Genomic DNA, 16,884 nt, shown 5'->3' with positions numbered 1-16,884 from the left:
ATTAAAAATTAATATGTAGATACACAATTAATAACCCATACCTCCTAACATAAAATTGGGAGAACATCTTTTTTGGGATTGCGTAGTTTAAAAATTCCTCCATAGAGCAAATTTAATTAAAAAGAGATCTTTCTGGGGCCTGCCTGGTGGCATAGCAGTTAAGTGTATGCGCTCGGCTGCAGCGGCCAGGGGTTTGGATCCTGGGCGCGCACCAACACACCACTTGAAGCCATACGGTGGCTGTGTCCCATAAAAGTTGAAGAAGATGAGCATGGATGTTAGCCCAGGGCCAGTCTTCCTTAGCAAAAGGAGGAGGATTGGCAACAGATGTTAGCTCAGAGCTAATCTTCCTCACCAAAAAAAAAAAAAAAAAAAATCTTTCCAAGATATTGCAGGGACATCCTTTCTATTCACAGATAGTTCCTTCTATTTAATTTGTCCCTGACTGTTAAGTCAAAGATGAGTCCAGGTTGATTGGCATTTAGTTCTCTCTTGTTAAATATCTGGGAATCACAAGTAAGTCTTGTTTCCTTTAAAAATGTATGTCTATGTCCTTTATAATAAAGTCTCACAGATCCTTAACGTCATTTCTCTGGCTCAGACTCTTACTCTGATTTATATGGCCATCTCTCCTTCTTTTCTAAAGAGGAGCTTCTAAATTCTTTGTCAAAAACATCACATCTCTCAGGGTTGTTTCATATAATTGTAACATTAGATTTGATAATCTCATCAAAACTACTGGTTTGATTAAGGTAAATTTAAGTGGAAAACTTACATAGTAGCAGTACATGATTTGGCATTTTTTTTAATCATGATTATTAGAAGAACTAATGATGTATTTAGTAACATTTGTAGTGGGAATAAGAATTAGGAAATGATTTGCTGCTTGTTTACACTGTTGAGATCCAGCTAGTAAAAATACTTGCGTCAAATGAAGTCGCCAAGTTCTAGATTTTTTGTTCTTCCTCCTTAAGCCTGAAGGTCATACTACTTCCTCTTCACTACTATATGTGGACTGTTACACTGTCAATTCTAACTCTTCCCCAAGTGGTGTTATACCGTCTTGCTCTGTAAGAGGCTTGCCTTCACACTCACAGCCCAACCAAAGTGGAGGGTCATTAGGGCTGCACTCCTGCTGCTGGACTTTAGTAATAACAGTGATTAGCATTAGCTAGTTGCAGAAGTAATCACTAGTGCAGAATTTTCAAACTAGATCAAATTTGGAGTTAAAGAATTCACTGTCACAAGCTGGATTCACTTCACAGCTCTCTTGCATTGGTGGGGGGGAAGGTGTGGGTAATTATGCTAATAATCAGGATCCCAAAGCTTAAGAAGCTCTCTGGTTCAGCCAGTTCAGAGATTAACAGACACAATGAATGGGTAAGGAAACTATGCATGTTTATGGAGTAGGAACACTAAGGGCACTCTATAGTGCTCTTGAGTGAGCCCTCTGGTATTTCTAGTTTCTTTGATGAGAGAATACCTTAACCAGCCAACCTGTGAAGGCTGACCATGCACTGGAACAAGAGCTCTTAATCCAGAGTCCACAGATTGCTGTTGGATACTTGGATGAACTTCAGGGAGGTCCATGAACTCCCTGAAAATTCATGCAGTTTTGTATCTAATATACATTTTTCTGAGGAGAGGATTTGTGACTTTTATCAAATTCTCAAATGTGTCCGTGACCAAAATGATTAAAAATACTATTAGTGTCTTTCTTAGGAAGAAGTAAGAAAGGAAGCAAAGAAGGCATCTAAAAGTTGTTTTGGACCAAAATTCCAACATGGGTGTGTGTGTGTTGAGGGTGGGTGGGTTCCCCCACATCACTAAGCAATTCTCGGATACCAGCTGGGTGTTTTACAATTCAACTCAATTCTGGCACTATCTACCCAGAGATAGCATCAGATTCCACAGGTTAAGGGCTCAGTCCCACAAGACCTCCCACCACTTCAGATCCGAATCGCAAGTCCAGGTCACCTGGGCTTCTGACTGACCAGCTATAGATCGGAGGTTCCAACACCCGCCTCCTTGGGTTTGATTAATTTGCTAGAGCTGCATACAGAACTCAGAGAAACACTTTACTTACTGGATCACCAGTTTATTATACAAGGATATCTCTAGAACAGCCAGATGGAAGAGATGTATGAGGAAATGGCATGGAGCTTTCATGCCCTCTCCAGGTGTGCCACTCTCCCCAAATCTCCACACATTCATCCACATGGAAACTCTCCAAACCCTGTCCTTATGCATTTTTATGGAGACTTCATTACGTAGGTATGATTGATTAAATCATTGGCCATTGGTGATTGATTCAACCTCCAGCTCCACTCTCCCCCCTGGAAATCAGCGAGTGGGACTGAAAGTTCCACCTCTCTATTCATGGTTGGTTCCCCTGGCAACCAGCCCCCATCCTCAGGTGCTTTCCAAAAGTCACCTCGTTAACATAAACCCAGTTTTGGTGGAAAGGGGCTTTGTTAGGAATAATGAGACACCCATTTCACCTTTATGGCTCCTGAATTTCAGGAACTGAGGACGAGACCAAATATTACGACAAAAGATGTTCCCATTGTTCTTATCACTCAGGAAATTCCAAGGGTTTTGGAAGCTGTGAGCCAGGAACTGTGGAGGAAGACAAAATGTAAGAAATATATTTTGGGGCCAGCCCCGTGGCTTAGCGGTTAAGTGCATGCACTCCGCTACTGGTGGCCGGGGTTCGGATCCCGGGCGCACACTGACGCACCGCTTCTCCGGCCATGCTGAGGCCACATGCCACATACAGCAACTAGAAGGATGTGCAACTATGACATACAACTGTCTACTGGGGCTTTGGGGAAAAAAAGGAGGACGATTGGCAATAGATGTTAGCTCAGAGCCGGTCTTCCTCAGCAAAAAAGGAGGATTAGTATGGATGTTAGCTCAGGGCTGATCTTCCTCACACACAAAATAAATAAATAAATAAATAAAAATAAAACAACCATAAAAAAAAAAAGAAATACATTTTGGTCATCTGAATGACATATATATTTCTTATAAATCACAATATCACAGCATCAGAAAAAAGTATATCTAACTTGAAAACAACGCCATTTTGAGGATAGAAGGGTTTTCCTAGGAAGTTGGTTTGAATCTTGAGACCAGTACTAAAAAGGAAATGAATAATTGGCAACTTCTCTAGTATCAGAAATGAGTAATAATGTTTGCCCATGAAGGGGCTACTTTGCTCACCATTGCCGTATATTATATTGAGTTATTAATTGTGAAAGTCTGGAAACTGAGTCATTGATATGGAGGCCACTATTACCATACGCTTGGAGTTAAATTTGTGCTCAGTGGCTGTATGAGCTCAGGTAGGGCAATGAAATTGGAAAAGGCTAAGATACACCAGTTGTTTAAAATGCTGTTTCACTTGAATCAAATCTTAGATGTATTAAAATAATTGTAACCAAACTCAACAGGGAGACAACCAAAGTGTTGCTAATTCTGTGTCTTACCACATTGCTTTTTGGCTTATATATTTGCACTCACAAAACTAATACAAGTTTAAAGAACAATTTGAGTAAAAGCAATTGCTATACTAATTTCTAGTTCTGAGCCACCAATCCCTGTGGACTAAAACTTGGCAAACAAGTATCTTCTCTTTAGAGAAATACTCATTCTCAAATTCAAAAATGATGAGTTTATGGTCAAAGATAAAGTTTTGCATTCTGCTAAGTTTTTAATCTTTTTAAGAAAGTGTGGTCCTATGTTTTAAACTTCTTATATAATCTCTATATGTCCTTTAATAATGTCATATTAAGTAGGACAATATTAGGCAAAATAATAGTGTTACATCTTTAGCGTTCCCCATTTTCTTCTCCTGACGATTTTTCTGCTTTTTCAATTCTGTGGAGTTGAGATCTCCATGTCTTTGAAGGTATTTTCTGCAAGATTGTTTTCCCTTGAGGACCTACTACAACATAATACCAAATGTTGGGAGAATCTGAAGCATAAGACATTGGCACTATCAGTTTCAAACAGGTAAAACACTATTCTAAGCAGCAGAGGTCTGTTGTTACTCACCCTTCACCCCATCTCTACCTGTCTAAACTTTGTCCATCTTTCAAAAATACAGATCAATCCAGCCTCTTATAAAGACCCAAACCCAATTCCTTCTTCCTCTGAACTTCTATAGGAAGTTGATCATAGAATTAATTTCTTTCCAGTACATAGCCTCATGGCATTAGTTGTTTATAAGTTTAAATTTTGTTATTTTCCTTTTGTTTAAGAAGATAGTAAGTTATTTAAGGGTATATTACATTTCTTTGTATCTCCCTGAAACCTAGTGGTAACAGCCGAAACGAGATTTCAGCAGCTTACACCAAAAAGGGAAGTCCTTTAGCTCTTTTGTCTTCTGCTGGTTTGTTGGTTTAGAAGAGGCATTCTTAGGTTCCTGTTTCCAACACTGTCCTGCCCCCGTCTCCCAAACAGCAGAGCTCTGGACACACATACTATTATTCAGTTGATGGTAATGATTTAATGCCACTGATGATAACAAGACTACTGCAGTCAGAGGCAACAATGGTCTTGACCTATAGAAAAAGGACATATTTGTTTGGGGAGTAAAAGATTTGTAAGTAGTTGATCAAATTATATGTAACCTTTGACCTCAGAATAACAACAGTTTTTGAGATTTCTAGATAACTGGTAAGAGGATGAGTTCTCTTAATGCTAAGTTTGGGAACATATAAATATTGGGTCATACAGTTCCTTAGTCAGCTACAGGCTGGGGTAAATTAGATGGTAATTGTGATATAAAAACAATTAGCAAATAATGGGAGTTTGAGAAAATAACAAGAAAAAGAAAGTCGGGGATATTGACTCCTCAATATGAAGCCAGGTACCTGAGGGTTACTGTAGATATTCAATAAGAACATGATTGTCTTTCAGCCTTGTTCCCAAAACAGACCTAGATGAATCTTGTCAATTTGCTGTTTTCTTGTTTAACCTGAGGGGTGACTCAGGGGTCATGAGGATTTGTCAGCTTGTTCTGCAGAAGAAAGAGAATGCCTTCCGGATGGTTGCAATCACTGGATGATCAACCTCAAGCTGCCCTTGAAGCCCAGAAGTCAGATTGCCCAAGGGCTTCTCTGGAGTGAAAGATGACCCCTTTGTTTCTCTGAAACTCCTCCTGCCTAGTCAGTTAGCTCTATAAAACCCACCTGCTTTCTTCTCTTGTTAAGGTGGATTTGAGAGAACCTGTCCTCCTGCCTTCTCGTTTTGGCCAATTCAAATAAAGCTTTCTCCATCTCCAAGCACAGATGGCTCAGTGATTGGCTTACTGCACTTTGGGCACACGAACTTGAGATTAAGAGGTTTGGTATCAAATACAGAGAAGAAAAATAGAGGATGAATAGGGAGACTACTCATTAAATGCAATGTGATGGGACAGAATCAAAATGAGTTGCATATTGAGCACGAGCCATGGGTGAAGTACCTGATAGTACATGCATTTCTTAACTTTGCTTATTTCTTGCCTCCATGCCACCCTTACCTTAGCTCTTAGTGTAAGCACTGCTCTCCATTCTACCCACTGTCAGCTTAAGTGAAACTAAATATCAGAGCACCTTCCTGACCATTGGAGGTGATCCTTACAGACTGGAGAGGAGCAAAGGATCAGTTCTCAGACCCTTCTTCCCCCAGTCTCAGATGCCAGCTTCCTCCAGTCTAATGTCTCTAGGGCCTGTCTTAGTCCAACCTACTTTCACAGCAAGGGTGGTCCTAGGGAAAAATTGAAAATCTGAATCTGTCCTGGGCAAATCCGGGATTATTTTTAGAATTTGTATGCTATTGTAGACTATTCCCTAGGGTACTTCCTCTCTACCTTTCACAAAATCCTTAGCCCATGAACTGGCTGTCCTTACCACCTTACTAGGACCTTCGGCCTCCTCACGTGGACTGACTCCTAAGACTCAGGACCTGGCCAAGAGAACAGACCAGCATGGTGACTGCCAGCAAGTCTCTCTGAGTTCTTTTTCACAGCATCCTGTGTGTTGTGTGTTTTCAAAAGTGCATGTGTTGCACAAATGCACTTTTGAAAAGTATCAGGAAACTTGAAAATGTAGAAACTGCTCCTGTCGGAAACAACACTCTCTCTTGTTTTTGTTTTTTTTTCATAGCTTGATGCTGTAGTGTGGTCATACATGGGAGCTAGGAAATATTGAAAACAAATGTATACTTAGGAATAACTGTGTGTTCTAAGTTTCTTAGAGTGCATATGGAATCCTTTGACTACCTTCCACTCTGGCTTGGCCTAAGTGACTCCAAGACCTTATATGAGATGATTTTGGAATTGAACCAGTCTACTGCAGTGGTTAGTCATCATTACTCATTTAACTTGGTCAGAGAGGTTTCTTTGGATCGGTATAAAACAGTGATTTTCAAACATGATATGCCACAAACAGTTGTGAAGTATCACCTTAGATGGTTAATAATAATGATGTACTCAAGTTTGTAAGTGATTTTTGTTTTTATAAACTAAAGGGATTCAAGGTTATCCCTGTAATAACATTACCTGCCCTCGCTCACATTTCCTTCTAGTTTCTTGAGTGGGCAGAAGAAGGGGGAGTGTTGGAGCCAACACCAAAGACTGCTTGTAATCAGCAGCCTCTCTTATTTATGCATCAGCAAGCAAGTTGGGCACAACAGAGCACATGTCTCCCCTTATTGATCAAATCCCTTAACTGTTAGAGCTTTTAAAAAGCTTGAGAATCACTAATCTAAAGGCAAAAGAGCAGCATAGTAATGATTAAGACCCAGCTACAAAGTATGGCTCTGCCTTTTATTTGTATGATCTTGGGCATGTTATTTAACCTGTTTAAACCTGTTTCCTTATTCATTTTTATGTTAATAGAGTATTTGTGAGGATTATATGAGATAATAAACACAAAATAGGATTTAGCACAGTACATGGCAAATAATAATTGTTAAATAATATTATTTGTTCATAATAATAATAAAAGTCAATACCTCCAGATAACAAAAGCCTTTCCACAAAGACCTTTCCATGAGCTGGAGAGGAGAATTCTAATAAGAGTTGTATTTCCTAGAAACACAGATGCTGCCAGCAACTGCCAAAGAAGGCCTTCAAGGAATCTCTATACTGCTGTTTGGGGCTCTGAAGGCCACCGAGACTTTCTCTGCTGATCTCTCTAGAGTTGAAAGTTTGGGCTCCAGACACAAAAATGTTGGAAATGTCCCTTTACTCTTTGCTAATTATAGACTTAATGGCTCTTCTGCCTCTCTAGTTCAGACCCTCCTGGATTGTGGAACCGTTGCTTGAGTCTTTCTCCCTCTCTCCCACTATGCTTTTCTTCTCCATTGCCTTTCTTTCTTTCCCCACAGAAGGCCATAATTTGAAAGGCTGGCTGTACACAACTGCTTCAAATATCGACAGCTAGATTTTGTCATGTTTATGGTCATAACTGTTACTTATTCCTCCTTGAATTAAAGGAGCCTTTATTGTGCCTCCACATGGAGCTTCTGGAATCACTTCCTGGAATCCCTTCAGGCTCTGGGGTTGGTAGAATGACAGCATATCTCATGCTGGAATCTCTCTTGCAAAAAAGCTACAGCCGATTTGCTCATTGACCAAAAGTTTGCTACTCCCCTGGTTCAGAAAGGGTGGGCTGAACAGACCTCTTTGATTTGCAAAGCTGTTGCAGTATTTTCAGATTCTGTTGAGTATGGGGGAATTTGTACATAGAACAGTTTCTTCTGAGGGCTATAATTGGATTTTAACGGCTGCATCATACAATGTTTTCATGTTCAAATGGAATCAGATGTGAGGGAGTCCATCGCTTTGTGATTCAAAGTCACTGAACCACTTCCCAAGCAATAAAAATCTCCTTTATCCCAACTACCAAGTGTTCCATTTCACCCAGACAAAATAAAGCCCCTGCAGTTGAGGGAGCCACATTGGCTCTGGTAAGAGCAAACAACTGGGCTTTTTTAGAGTGAACATAGGTAAAGGGCTTAGAGATCATCATGAGCTTGAGTCTTGAAGGGTCCACATACTCTGTGCAGCATTTCCAATTCCACCCGAGGATCTAAGTGGAGAAGGAAGCTGCTCTACAGTCCCTAGAGCTGACCCCAAAGAGCTGCTTGTGGCCAGGCCTTACCACTTCTCTAATCAAAGTTTTGAGGCTCAGGTATCTGGAGAGCTCCTTGACTGACAAACAGCACCTTCTCCTAGATGTTGAATGTCAAGACAGATGCTCCTGGAGCCTTACTAGTCCAAACGCTGGGACTCTCCAAGCCACTCTGCTGTGGGAACTGCCCTTCTCGATTGCTAGACAAAGAATCAGAGGATTCTAGGCCTCTTTTCTGCCAGAGCTTAGCAGGAATGGAGCTATAAGGGAGACTAAGCTAGTTTGGCCTCGTTAGACAATGAGATGGGCAGACAAGCCAGCTCCCCTCTAGGCATTAGCGCCAAGTCTACGTCTGCTTCTTGCTAATAGGGACAGCCAGCCAGTAGAAAACAAAAGAGGCCTTTTGGCTGCCCTGGAATTTTCCATAGATCCAGCTGGTTAACTAGAATTTTACATTGAGTTTTGGGAGCCAAGCCCAGCTAGTAGTAAAATCTTACTTTGCCTTGCTTTGTTTTCTTCGCATGTTTTTTATCTAGTGACCTTGCAAGAGGAGTGAGTAGTCAAAGGTAGGATTTGGATATTATTGGATATCTTGGTCTTTTTGACCAAACACCATATTTATCACTCTTTAACATCCCATACCATGATTAGGTTCACAGATTAGGTTGCCAGAAAGTCTCCATTCATTCTACTTAAAATCTCACTTATTAGAAGTTCAATATTATTACCTCCCAAAAATAGTGATTGGCAAAATACAATCAAAAGATTAGAAGCTAAACTCCTTTGTATACTATGTTATTCACTCACTGCTGTCTTGCCCAAAGTTGGCCGTTTAATGATATGACAAGGTCAACAGAGACTCTTAGGACCTTATTTCATGGTATCCTCTTTAAATGAAGTTAATATCCATATCAGTCATCTCCAGACCTCTCAGGAAGGGTTGGGTCTCTACTCATCTTCAAAAATTTTCAAGGACCTGCCCCCTTTTTTCTGACCCAGCTACAGTTGGCTGCCCTCCTCCAGGCAGGCCTGCACCCAGAAGGAGTGCCTATTTTACAAGTAATAGTTTTTGTTTTTGTTTTGTTTTTCATTTCATTTTAACAGACAGCCTTGGATCAGAAACCATTTTATTCCTTAGGCCTCAAGTGACTATATCTCATGGCTCAGCTGATGTGATGCCAGGGCTGCTTAATTAAGAAAGTTCCTCTGTGAATTCTACATGCTTGGAACACATTATGCACTTTATACTTTGATAATATTAATTCTTAGTATTCATTTTGCCAGCCTGCAGAAAAGAACCTGACCTTCAGGGACTGGTCAAGAATTCTCATTTTGAACACTCCGAAGTTTACTTCATCAGGTCAGTTAAAATACTTGGCACATTTTTACTGTCAGTCAAAAGGAGAAAAACTGAACAATGGAAGAGATAACTGCTTTCTATTTAAAAACGCACAGAGTGGACACCTGAGACCTTCTACCTTTATAGGTTGCTTATTTACCCAACCGTTATTTCATTGGAAACATTTTGCAAATTGAGGGAACAGGCATTTGGCCTGTGGCAGTCAAGTCAGAATACCTTACTCTGAGCTCTAGATCCTACAGGAAATCCCCAGTTAAATGAATAACAACTATCAAGCAAATAGCTTTGGGAGAAATGGGGCTTAGGGTAGCTTCTAGTAATTTATACTTAATTGTGAGCTGGTTTAATCCATTTTCTTAACTCCTAGGGAAGATTAACTGAATGGAAATATTTTGAGAGATGAGTAGAGGAAGAGCTAGCGATAATTCTACAAGGAGTAGAGTTAAGGCTTTGGAAATCTGCATCTTCAAGGAAAGGAAAGTGCTTAAAGTAGAAGGGCTACTGGGAAAGGGATATGAAGCCACAAAGACCATTTTAGAGGAGAGCTTCCCTTGGTTCAGCTCAAAATGTTGACTTCAATTAGGCAAAAAATAAAATGAAACTTCCTAACTCTGAAAGCCACTATGTATTACAAATGCCATAGTCAAATATTTGGTTTTCCCAGAAAGTAGTTCTCAAAGCTTTTCATATTCAAGTACATACTTACTTGGAAATAAGTCTGCAGTAATTCATCTTAAGGATCTGGAGTTTGTTTGCAGCCTATCTGAAGGTCCTCAAGCATTTGGTCAGTAAGCAGCACACAACCAGAAATACCCAAAATGTGCAGGTAATGGCATTTTGCTGATAACATCTCCATCACTGAGTCAGTAATCTGAACACACAGCCAAAGTAAGTACTGAATATTCCGATGAACTCCATCCCAAGGAAGGATAGTGTACTAGTCAGTTTGGGCTACTATAACAAAATACCATAGACTCAGTGGTTTAAACAACAGACATTTATTTCTCACAGTTCTGGAGACTGAGAAGTCTAAGATCAAGGTGCCTACGGATTCCGTGTCTGGTTTGCAGATGGCTAGCTTCTTGCTGTATCCTCACATGGCAGAGAGAGAGCTTTAGTTTCTTCCTATTCTTATAAGGACACTAATTCCACTACGGGGGCTCCACCCTCATGACCGCGTCTAAAACTGATTACCTCCGGAAAGCCTCACCTCACATACTGTCACATTTGGGGTGAGGGTTTTAACATATGAATTTTGGGAGGGCACAAACATTCAGTCCATAACAAACAGAATCAGGATTCTTGCAGATTCTCTTCAACCAGCTTGTCACATGATGGGCCTATAACTCAAGTTAGTGATTTAACTCTATTTCCAAAACAGTAAAATGTAAGTTTCAAGTGGCACCAATAGAATTTGTGATCTTGCTGTTATTTTCATTTTAGAGTTCTCTGGTTTGGATGAGCAACTTCATCAAAATTTCCTGAGTAATACCTGTCACAGCAATATGAGAAACTTATGAAATGCTGCAGTATAGGGATTTGGCTTTAAACTTGAAATCCACTCTAAGGCATCATCAATTTGGAAACAAAGGTTTAATAACATCACATGTTACAAAACATGCTTTTGAATTTATAGCTGAACTGAGACCTGCTGCAGAATTAACTAGATCACTCTCCCCAAGAAATTTTTTTTCCAGCTGGATTTAGTTTCTTATTTTAAATGTTTGAACAGTCTAAAAAACATGCCGTAAGGCTTGGCTCTTGTTTTTAACGTAAAGTTGAGAGAATTATGCAGAAAAACCCTTCCATTTGAAATGTACACTTTTTAAGTTTGGAAAAATAGATGTCATTGTCTAAGTATGCCTTGTTTCCAGAAAATGCTCAGGACCAAGGTTTAACACTGCAACCGATTCTCACGAAAATGCCTTCAGACATTCCTGCTATACTATGTGGGTCTCTGAAGATCTGATGTCATTGAAAAAAAAAAAAACCCTCAGAACTGTAGAGAAAAGGAAAGGCAATGAGATGATGGAAAATTCCAGGAGGGGTGGAGCTGAGAGTGCTAGGTTTTATTGATACTGGGGGAGTTGAAAAGGAACTCGACATTTCCTATAAATCAGAAGCTCAAGATGTTCAATGACTGAGGTGATGTTGTTGGGACTTATGGGGGCTAGGAACTGGAGGTGGAGATGACGGGCTACATTCTTAACTCCCAGATAAAGGTCCTGATCTATGTCCTATTGAGCAGAGATTATGTTATTCCCATTTTAGTGCTGAGTAGGATGAGGTCATAGTACTACTCACTGACCTTGGAGGTAAGCTGGTTGCAAGGAAAAGCTGGTCTTCCAGGAGATGGATAAGGTGACCATTCAAGATTAACCATTAGGCTTTTGGGAAACCTACCCTAGAATGATGAGCCAGACACTAATGTGTGTTATGGCTCATCAAAAGCATTGTAGGTGGAATATATTAGACTGGACCACAACCTTATAATTTCTGGGTGAGTAATATTCAGATTTGGCCCAAATTATCATCACCACATCTTCTGAATCAGGATACTCATTTGACCCACAGATAGTAGAGCTAAACCCTTCTCCCTTAAATTAAGGTTCAGAAATAATCTATTCCCCTTCCTTTTCCACACCCTAGATTTTTGAGGTAGAGTGATTCATTTCATAATATTTATGTAACATCCTCCTCAAATTCCAAGCTGCAAGACAGTATCCACTGCACAGTTTATAGAAGGAATTCTCTCAATTTCTCCTTCCCAAAAATGAAACAAAAACGGAAAAAAAAAACACAAAACCCTCTGCCCCAATTCCTGTTCTCACTGGAGTCTTTACTTTTCTCATTTTCCTGCTCTCCTCCCTCATTAGTAGAGCAACTAAAAAGCCCCGTCCAATCTGTGCTTGCTTTACAGCGAGGGCAGTTCCCAGGGAGCCATGTGTTGGACACGTGTCCTCATGTCCGCGTGCACTGGAAGCAAGAGCCCTGCGAGCTCTGACTGCTCAAGCTGCAGAGGGTCCGTGCTCGGTGCTGCTAGTGTGCCGAGTTCCCTGACCCAGCTCACTTCTAGAACCAGAGGATGCTGACCAGAAAGACGTCTGTTTTCCCTAATTCTTAACAAGTACATTATTAAGCAAAAAGAATTTTACTGTGAACTTTCTAGCTTAATTTTGTCATGATTTACCATATCTTTTCCCCCACTGCCTCCTGCTCCTCATTGTGGCACAATTAACTATGGAGGAACTAAGAGGTTCCAGTATCACTCTCTTAATCCACTAACCACACAGACTAAATAGCTGAGAAACTGAATTTTTAGACTAGTTAGAATGCAGGGCATTTTGAGACTTCAGGTGATGCCTTAGTAAATAGAAGGCTGTCAGTGCACACAACAGAAGAGAAAAGGTTGTTAATAATCTCGAATTTCTGAGGTTTTTTTTAAAGATTTTTTAGTTTTCTTCTTTCTGGATATTTTGCATATTTTTTGGTCTTTTATCTTGGGCTAGTCAGAGTCCCCAGAAAAGAGACTTCCAATCTCCCGCCTGGAGGGAAAGATCTGACAGCCAAATGCAGGAGGCTGTGTTGGAAAAGTGCTTGAGTGTCTCTGCATTCGGCATTCAGTCACTTAATTCCTGTTTTCACTTTTGAACCCAAGCCCTCAATTATACATCATGTCTCCCAGCCCAGCAACCCTCTGTTTAACTATCTGTAGAGCAGATAAAAGAGCAATTTTGCCCCCCAGAGGACATTTAGCAATATCTGGAGACATTTTTTATTGTCACGACTGGAGTTGAAGGCGGTTGGGTGCTACTGACATACAGTGAGTAAAGGGCAAGCATGTTATTAGACATCCTACGGTGCACAGAACAAGCCCCCACTGCAAAGAATTATCTCATCCAAAATATCAATAACGCCAAGGTTAAGAAATCTGGCTCTAGGAAATAAATCTCCAATCTTTTGATGAGGGGTGGGGAAGGGCAGTTGCCCAGAGATATGGTGTAGTGGAGGAGATCTAGGGATCTATTTCTCAAGAACTCTTAACCCAGTCTTCTTTATTTTAGCCACCCTCTTCACTTAGTTCCAGAGGTCTGCAGTGCTGCCAAGTTTGATGATATAAAAACAAAATCAAAAATTTTTTTTCCAGCTTTCTCTACTGTTGGTTTAGGATTCAAAGCTGTCTCTGGTCTGCTAAATTAGTCCACCTATTTTCAAGTTTCCAAAATTTTGTTACTCTTTTCTCTTCTCCTGTTTCCCCTATCAACCTGGACCCTTACCCATCTTCTACAGTTTTGGTAGGGTTTCAATAGGAAACAAAAGTATATGTGTATATTCAATCTGCCATATTAATCCAGAACCAGGATTATTTCTGTATTTCTTGACATGGAGATATGTTCATAATATATTAAGAGAAAAGAAAGTAAGTTATAATGTATTTTTGAAAGTGTGATTCTATTCTTAAAAAACAAGACAAAACACAATCTTTCTATAACTACTTCTAATCTCTTTGTATATAGAAAAATTTGTGGAAGAATGAGCATAAAATGCCAACAATGGTTATGTCTGGATGGTGATATGACAAGGGATTTTTACTTTCTCCTTTTTGCTTTTATATGTGGTCCAAAGATTTTACCATCAGTATGTCTTTTTGTTTTTTTATAAACAGATATCAAGAAAAATTATCAAATACTTGCAAATAAAACAAAAGATGATTGTATGTCCTTTCAGTGTCATGCTGGAACATTGTTAACACGGCCACCTGAGGAATTCTATAAGGAACTATGCCTTTGTTTGACATACTATTTACTATTGATTAGGGCCCAAACTCAGTGAAGTTACATGTTATTACTTGTTATATTTTTGTCCAGGAGAGATGCAAATTATTTCTGTCTGGTAGAAACTGTAACTCCAAGAGTATGGATTTATTACCTTGTAGAACATTAGCCAATTTTGGATCTAACCTAACAATCATATTTCAACATTCTTTCTTCAGCTCCTATAAATTCTTGGTTCAATCAGATGCTCTATGAACTTAACTTTACCGTTTTGCTGGTTCGCTCATTAATGAGTTAAATAAATCTGTGACAAGTTTTTATATTTGTATGAGAATTGTTTTTAACTTTTTGAAAATTCTACTTTGACACAAATGAAATCATAAAACTATTTCCAAGTTGGGGAAAGAAAAACAAAATCTAATGAATGCCTCATGGCAAAACAAGTTCTATGATGAGTCCAACCCCTGACTGCTACCCTACCTGGGTTCTTTGGCAGTACTTCAATTTGACATGTCTGAGCTCTAACTCCTGCATATACCTTTGGACAACCAGCAATGCTGAGAGATGTGATGTTAATTCAATAAATGGCCGGTACTTGAATAATCTCATCTGACAGCTGGGGGCAATAAGAGACATCCAAGTGTTCCAAGATTAGTCAACCTTTGCAGAATGCCTGCAAGAAATTCCAAAGTCAAAGATTTTTTCTTTTCTTTTCCTTAGTCTTTATTCAAATGTTGTGTACATCTAAAGCCAGATTACCCATAGCAGTTTACTTAGTATCCATTTTAGTCCCTGAAATATAGATGTGTTACATCATGTTGCAAAAAAAAAAAGCCATTACATCCAAAATTTCTTTACAACAGAGGATATTCACACACCAGCTTAACAGCTTAGTAATATTCAAATTCCTGCTAACAGAATTTGGTTTTCCTCAGGTTAACACTAATGAAATTTAAGCCGTATAGTTAGTCATTATTAAAGTTATATTCCACCAAGTGAGTGGAGGAAAAGAAATATGGAGGTGAGAATTAGAAGGCAAACACTCTGGGATTGACAGTGTAATGTAATGGAAAGAGGACAGTCTTTGGAATCAGGCAACCTGAGTTTTGATTTAATTGCCATCACTTATTAGCTCTGAAACCTTAGCAAGTCACTTAATCCTTCTTAGCCTCAGTTTTCTCTTCTTTAAATTAGGGAAAATAATGTCTACCATCTAGCATTATTCTGAAATGCCAAAACGTTCATCTCAAATTTCTAGGGCTCGAAAAGGCCTGGAAATCTTTGGAAATTCTTTCCTTTATCTCGTAGTTCTTAGTTTTCATTCTCACTTTTACATTCTCAGCAGTTATACTAGGACAAAATGATCGACAAATATAAACCTAACAGTCATTATAAAAATATCTTAATAAATCAAGATGAGTGGAAGTTGGAAACCATGAGTAATTCAAGATAACACTAATACTGTACTTATAAGAGAAGTCACTCCCCCAAATGTAAGAATTACGACTATCAGCATGCGCTCAGTCACTCTAGAGGTTTTGCCTCATTGTGAAGCAGCTCAGATTCTTCGAGTATTAAATTAGAGACCTCAGTAAATGACAGATTACCATTAAATTTAGATATAAGTATTAGATTTTAGTAACCCTAGTGGACATTTTAGTAACCCTAGTGGACTAGGGTTTAGTAACCCTAATAGGACATTCCTTATTTATATGTAAAAACGATGTCCATCTGACTACATGTCATTTTCCTCTCTGAAGTGAGGGAAGGACCTGGGCTGTTGGATCAATTCATGATCATCAGGACAACTCTAGAGGTAAAAACACCCGTGGGCTTCCCTCCCACTGAGCGTGCCAATTTCCTCTCATTTTAGCCCTAAGGAAGACTAGAAAGAACTAGTCAGCCAACTATTTTCTTTAACAAGTTAATAGAAGAGAGAAAATTTCCAGGAGAGGCAGTTTAGCATAGCATATAAGACTAGGACTGTGGCATCCAACAGAGTGGGGTTAGAAGCCTGGCTCTGCTGCCATGTGGGTTGCTGAAACTCTCTGAGCCACAGTGTCTCCTTGGGTAAAATGGGAATGATAACACCTGTATCAAAGGATGGTTGTGCAGATTCTATGAAATTACATATATAGCTGAAATGGTTCCTCAAAGTAGATTATCAAGCTAGCTATAAAATCTTATATACAGTGTTATTTGAGAGGCAATATAGCATATTGGTTAGTGCTTGGCACATAGTAAGCACTTAGTAAATGTTAACTATTATTAGGATTTGCATATGACATCAATAATAAAGATGACCATTTGTATTGTATTTTGAGGAAAACTAAAAGATACTGGTTATTTAACCATAAATCATCACCCTTTCCCGACCACAGCAACCAACGGTGATTCCTCTTTCCTCTGGCCTCATGCTGAACTTGTCTTTTTCAACTGATTCAGCACTTATAGTACTTGACTCATTCCTGTATTGTGGCTATCTCTATATTGAAATCTGTATTCTCTAGCAACTAAGTGATGTCGAAATTGGGAGGGACAGCTTGTCAGGAGACAGTGAGGTCCCTGTCATTGGAGATAATCAACCATAGAAGGCACGCCCAGTGTGGTGCAGAAGGGAATC

General features: G+C 39.4%; 1 protein-coding gene across 1 annotated transcript in view; it reads right to left on the bottom strand.

The window, feature by feature from the left end:
- Positions 1-913: 913 nt before the first annotated feature.
- FBXL13 (F-box and leucine rich repeat protein 13) overlaps positions 914-16,884 on the bottom strand; it is a 200,511-nt gene continuing 184,540 nt past the window's right edge. The window contains 4 exon segments of the mRNA XM_058570378.1: positions 914-1,171; positions 7,340-7,364; positions 10,193-10,233; positions 10,235-10,357. Of these exon segments, the coding sequence (XP_058426361.1) occupies positions 983-1,171; positions 7,340-7,364; positions 10,193-10,233; positions 10,235-10,357 (378 nt within the window). The 3' untranslated portion in view covers positions 914-982.

This window comes from Diceros bicornis, chromosome 3 (assembly GCF_020826845.1).
Source record: "Diceros bicornis minor isolate mBicDic1 chromosome 3, mDicBic1.mat.cur, whole genome shotgun sequence".
Classification (NCBI taxonomy): domain Eukaryota; kingdom Metazoa; phylum Chordata; class Mammalia; order Perissodactyla; family Rhinocerotidae; genus Diceros; species Diceros bicornis.
The sequence above is the reverse complement of the archived record's forward strand: the minus strand, read 5'-3'. Positions and strand labels throughout refer to the sequence as shown.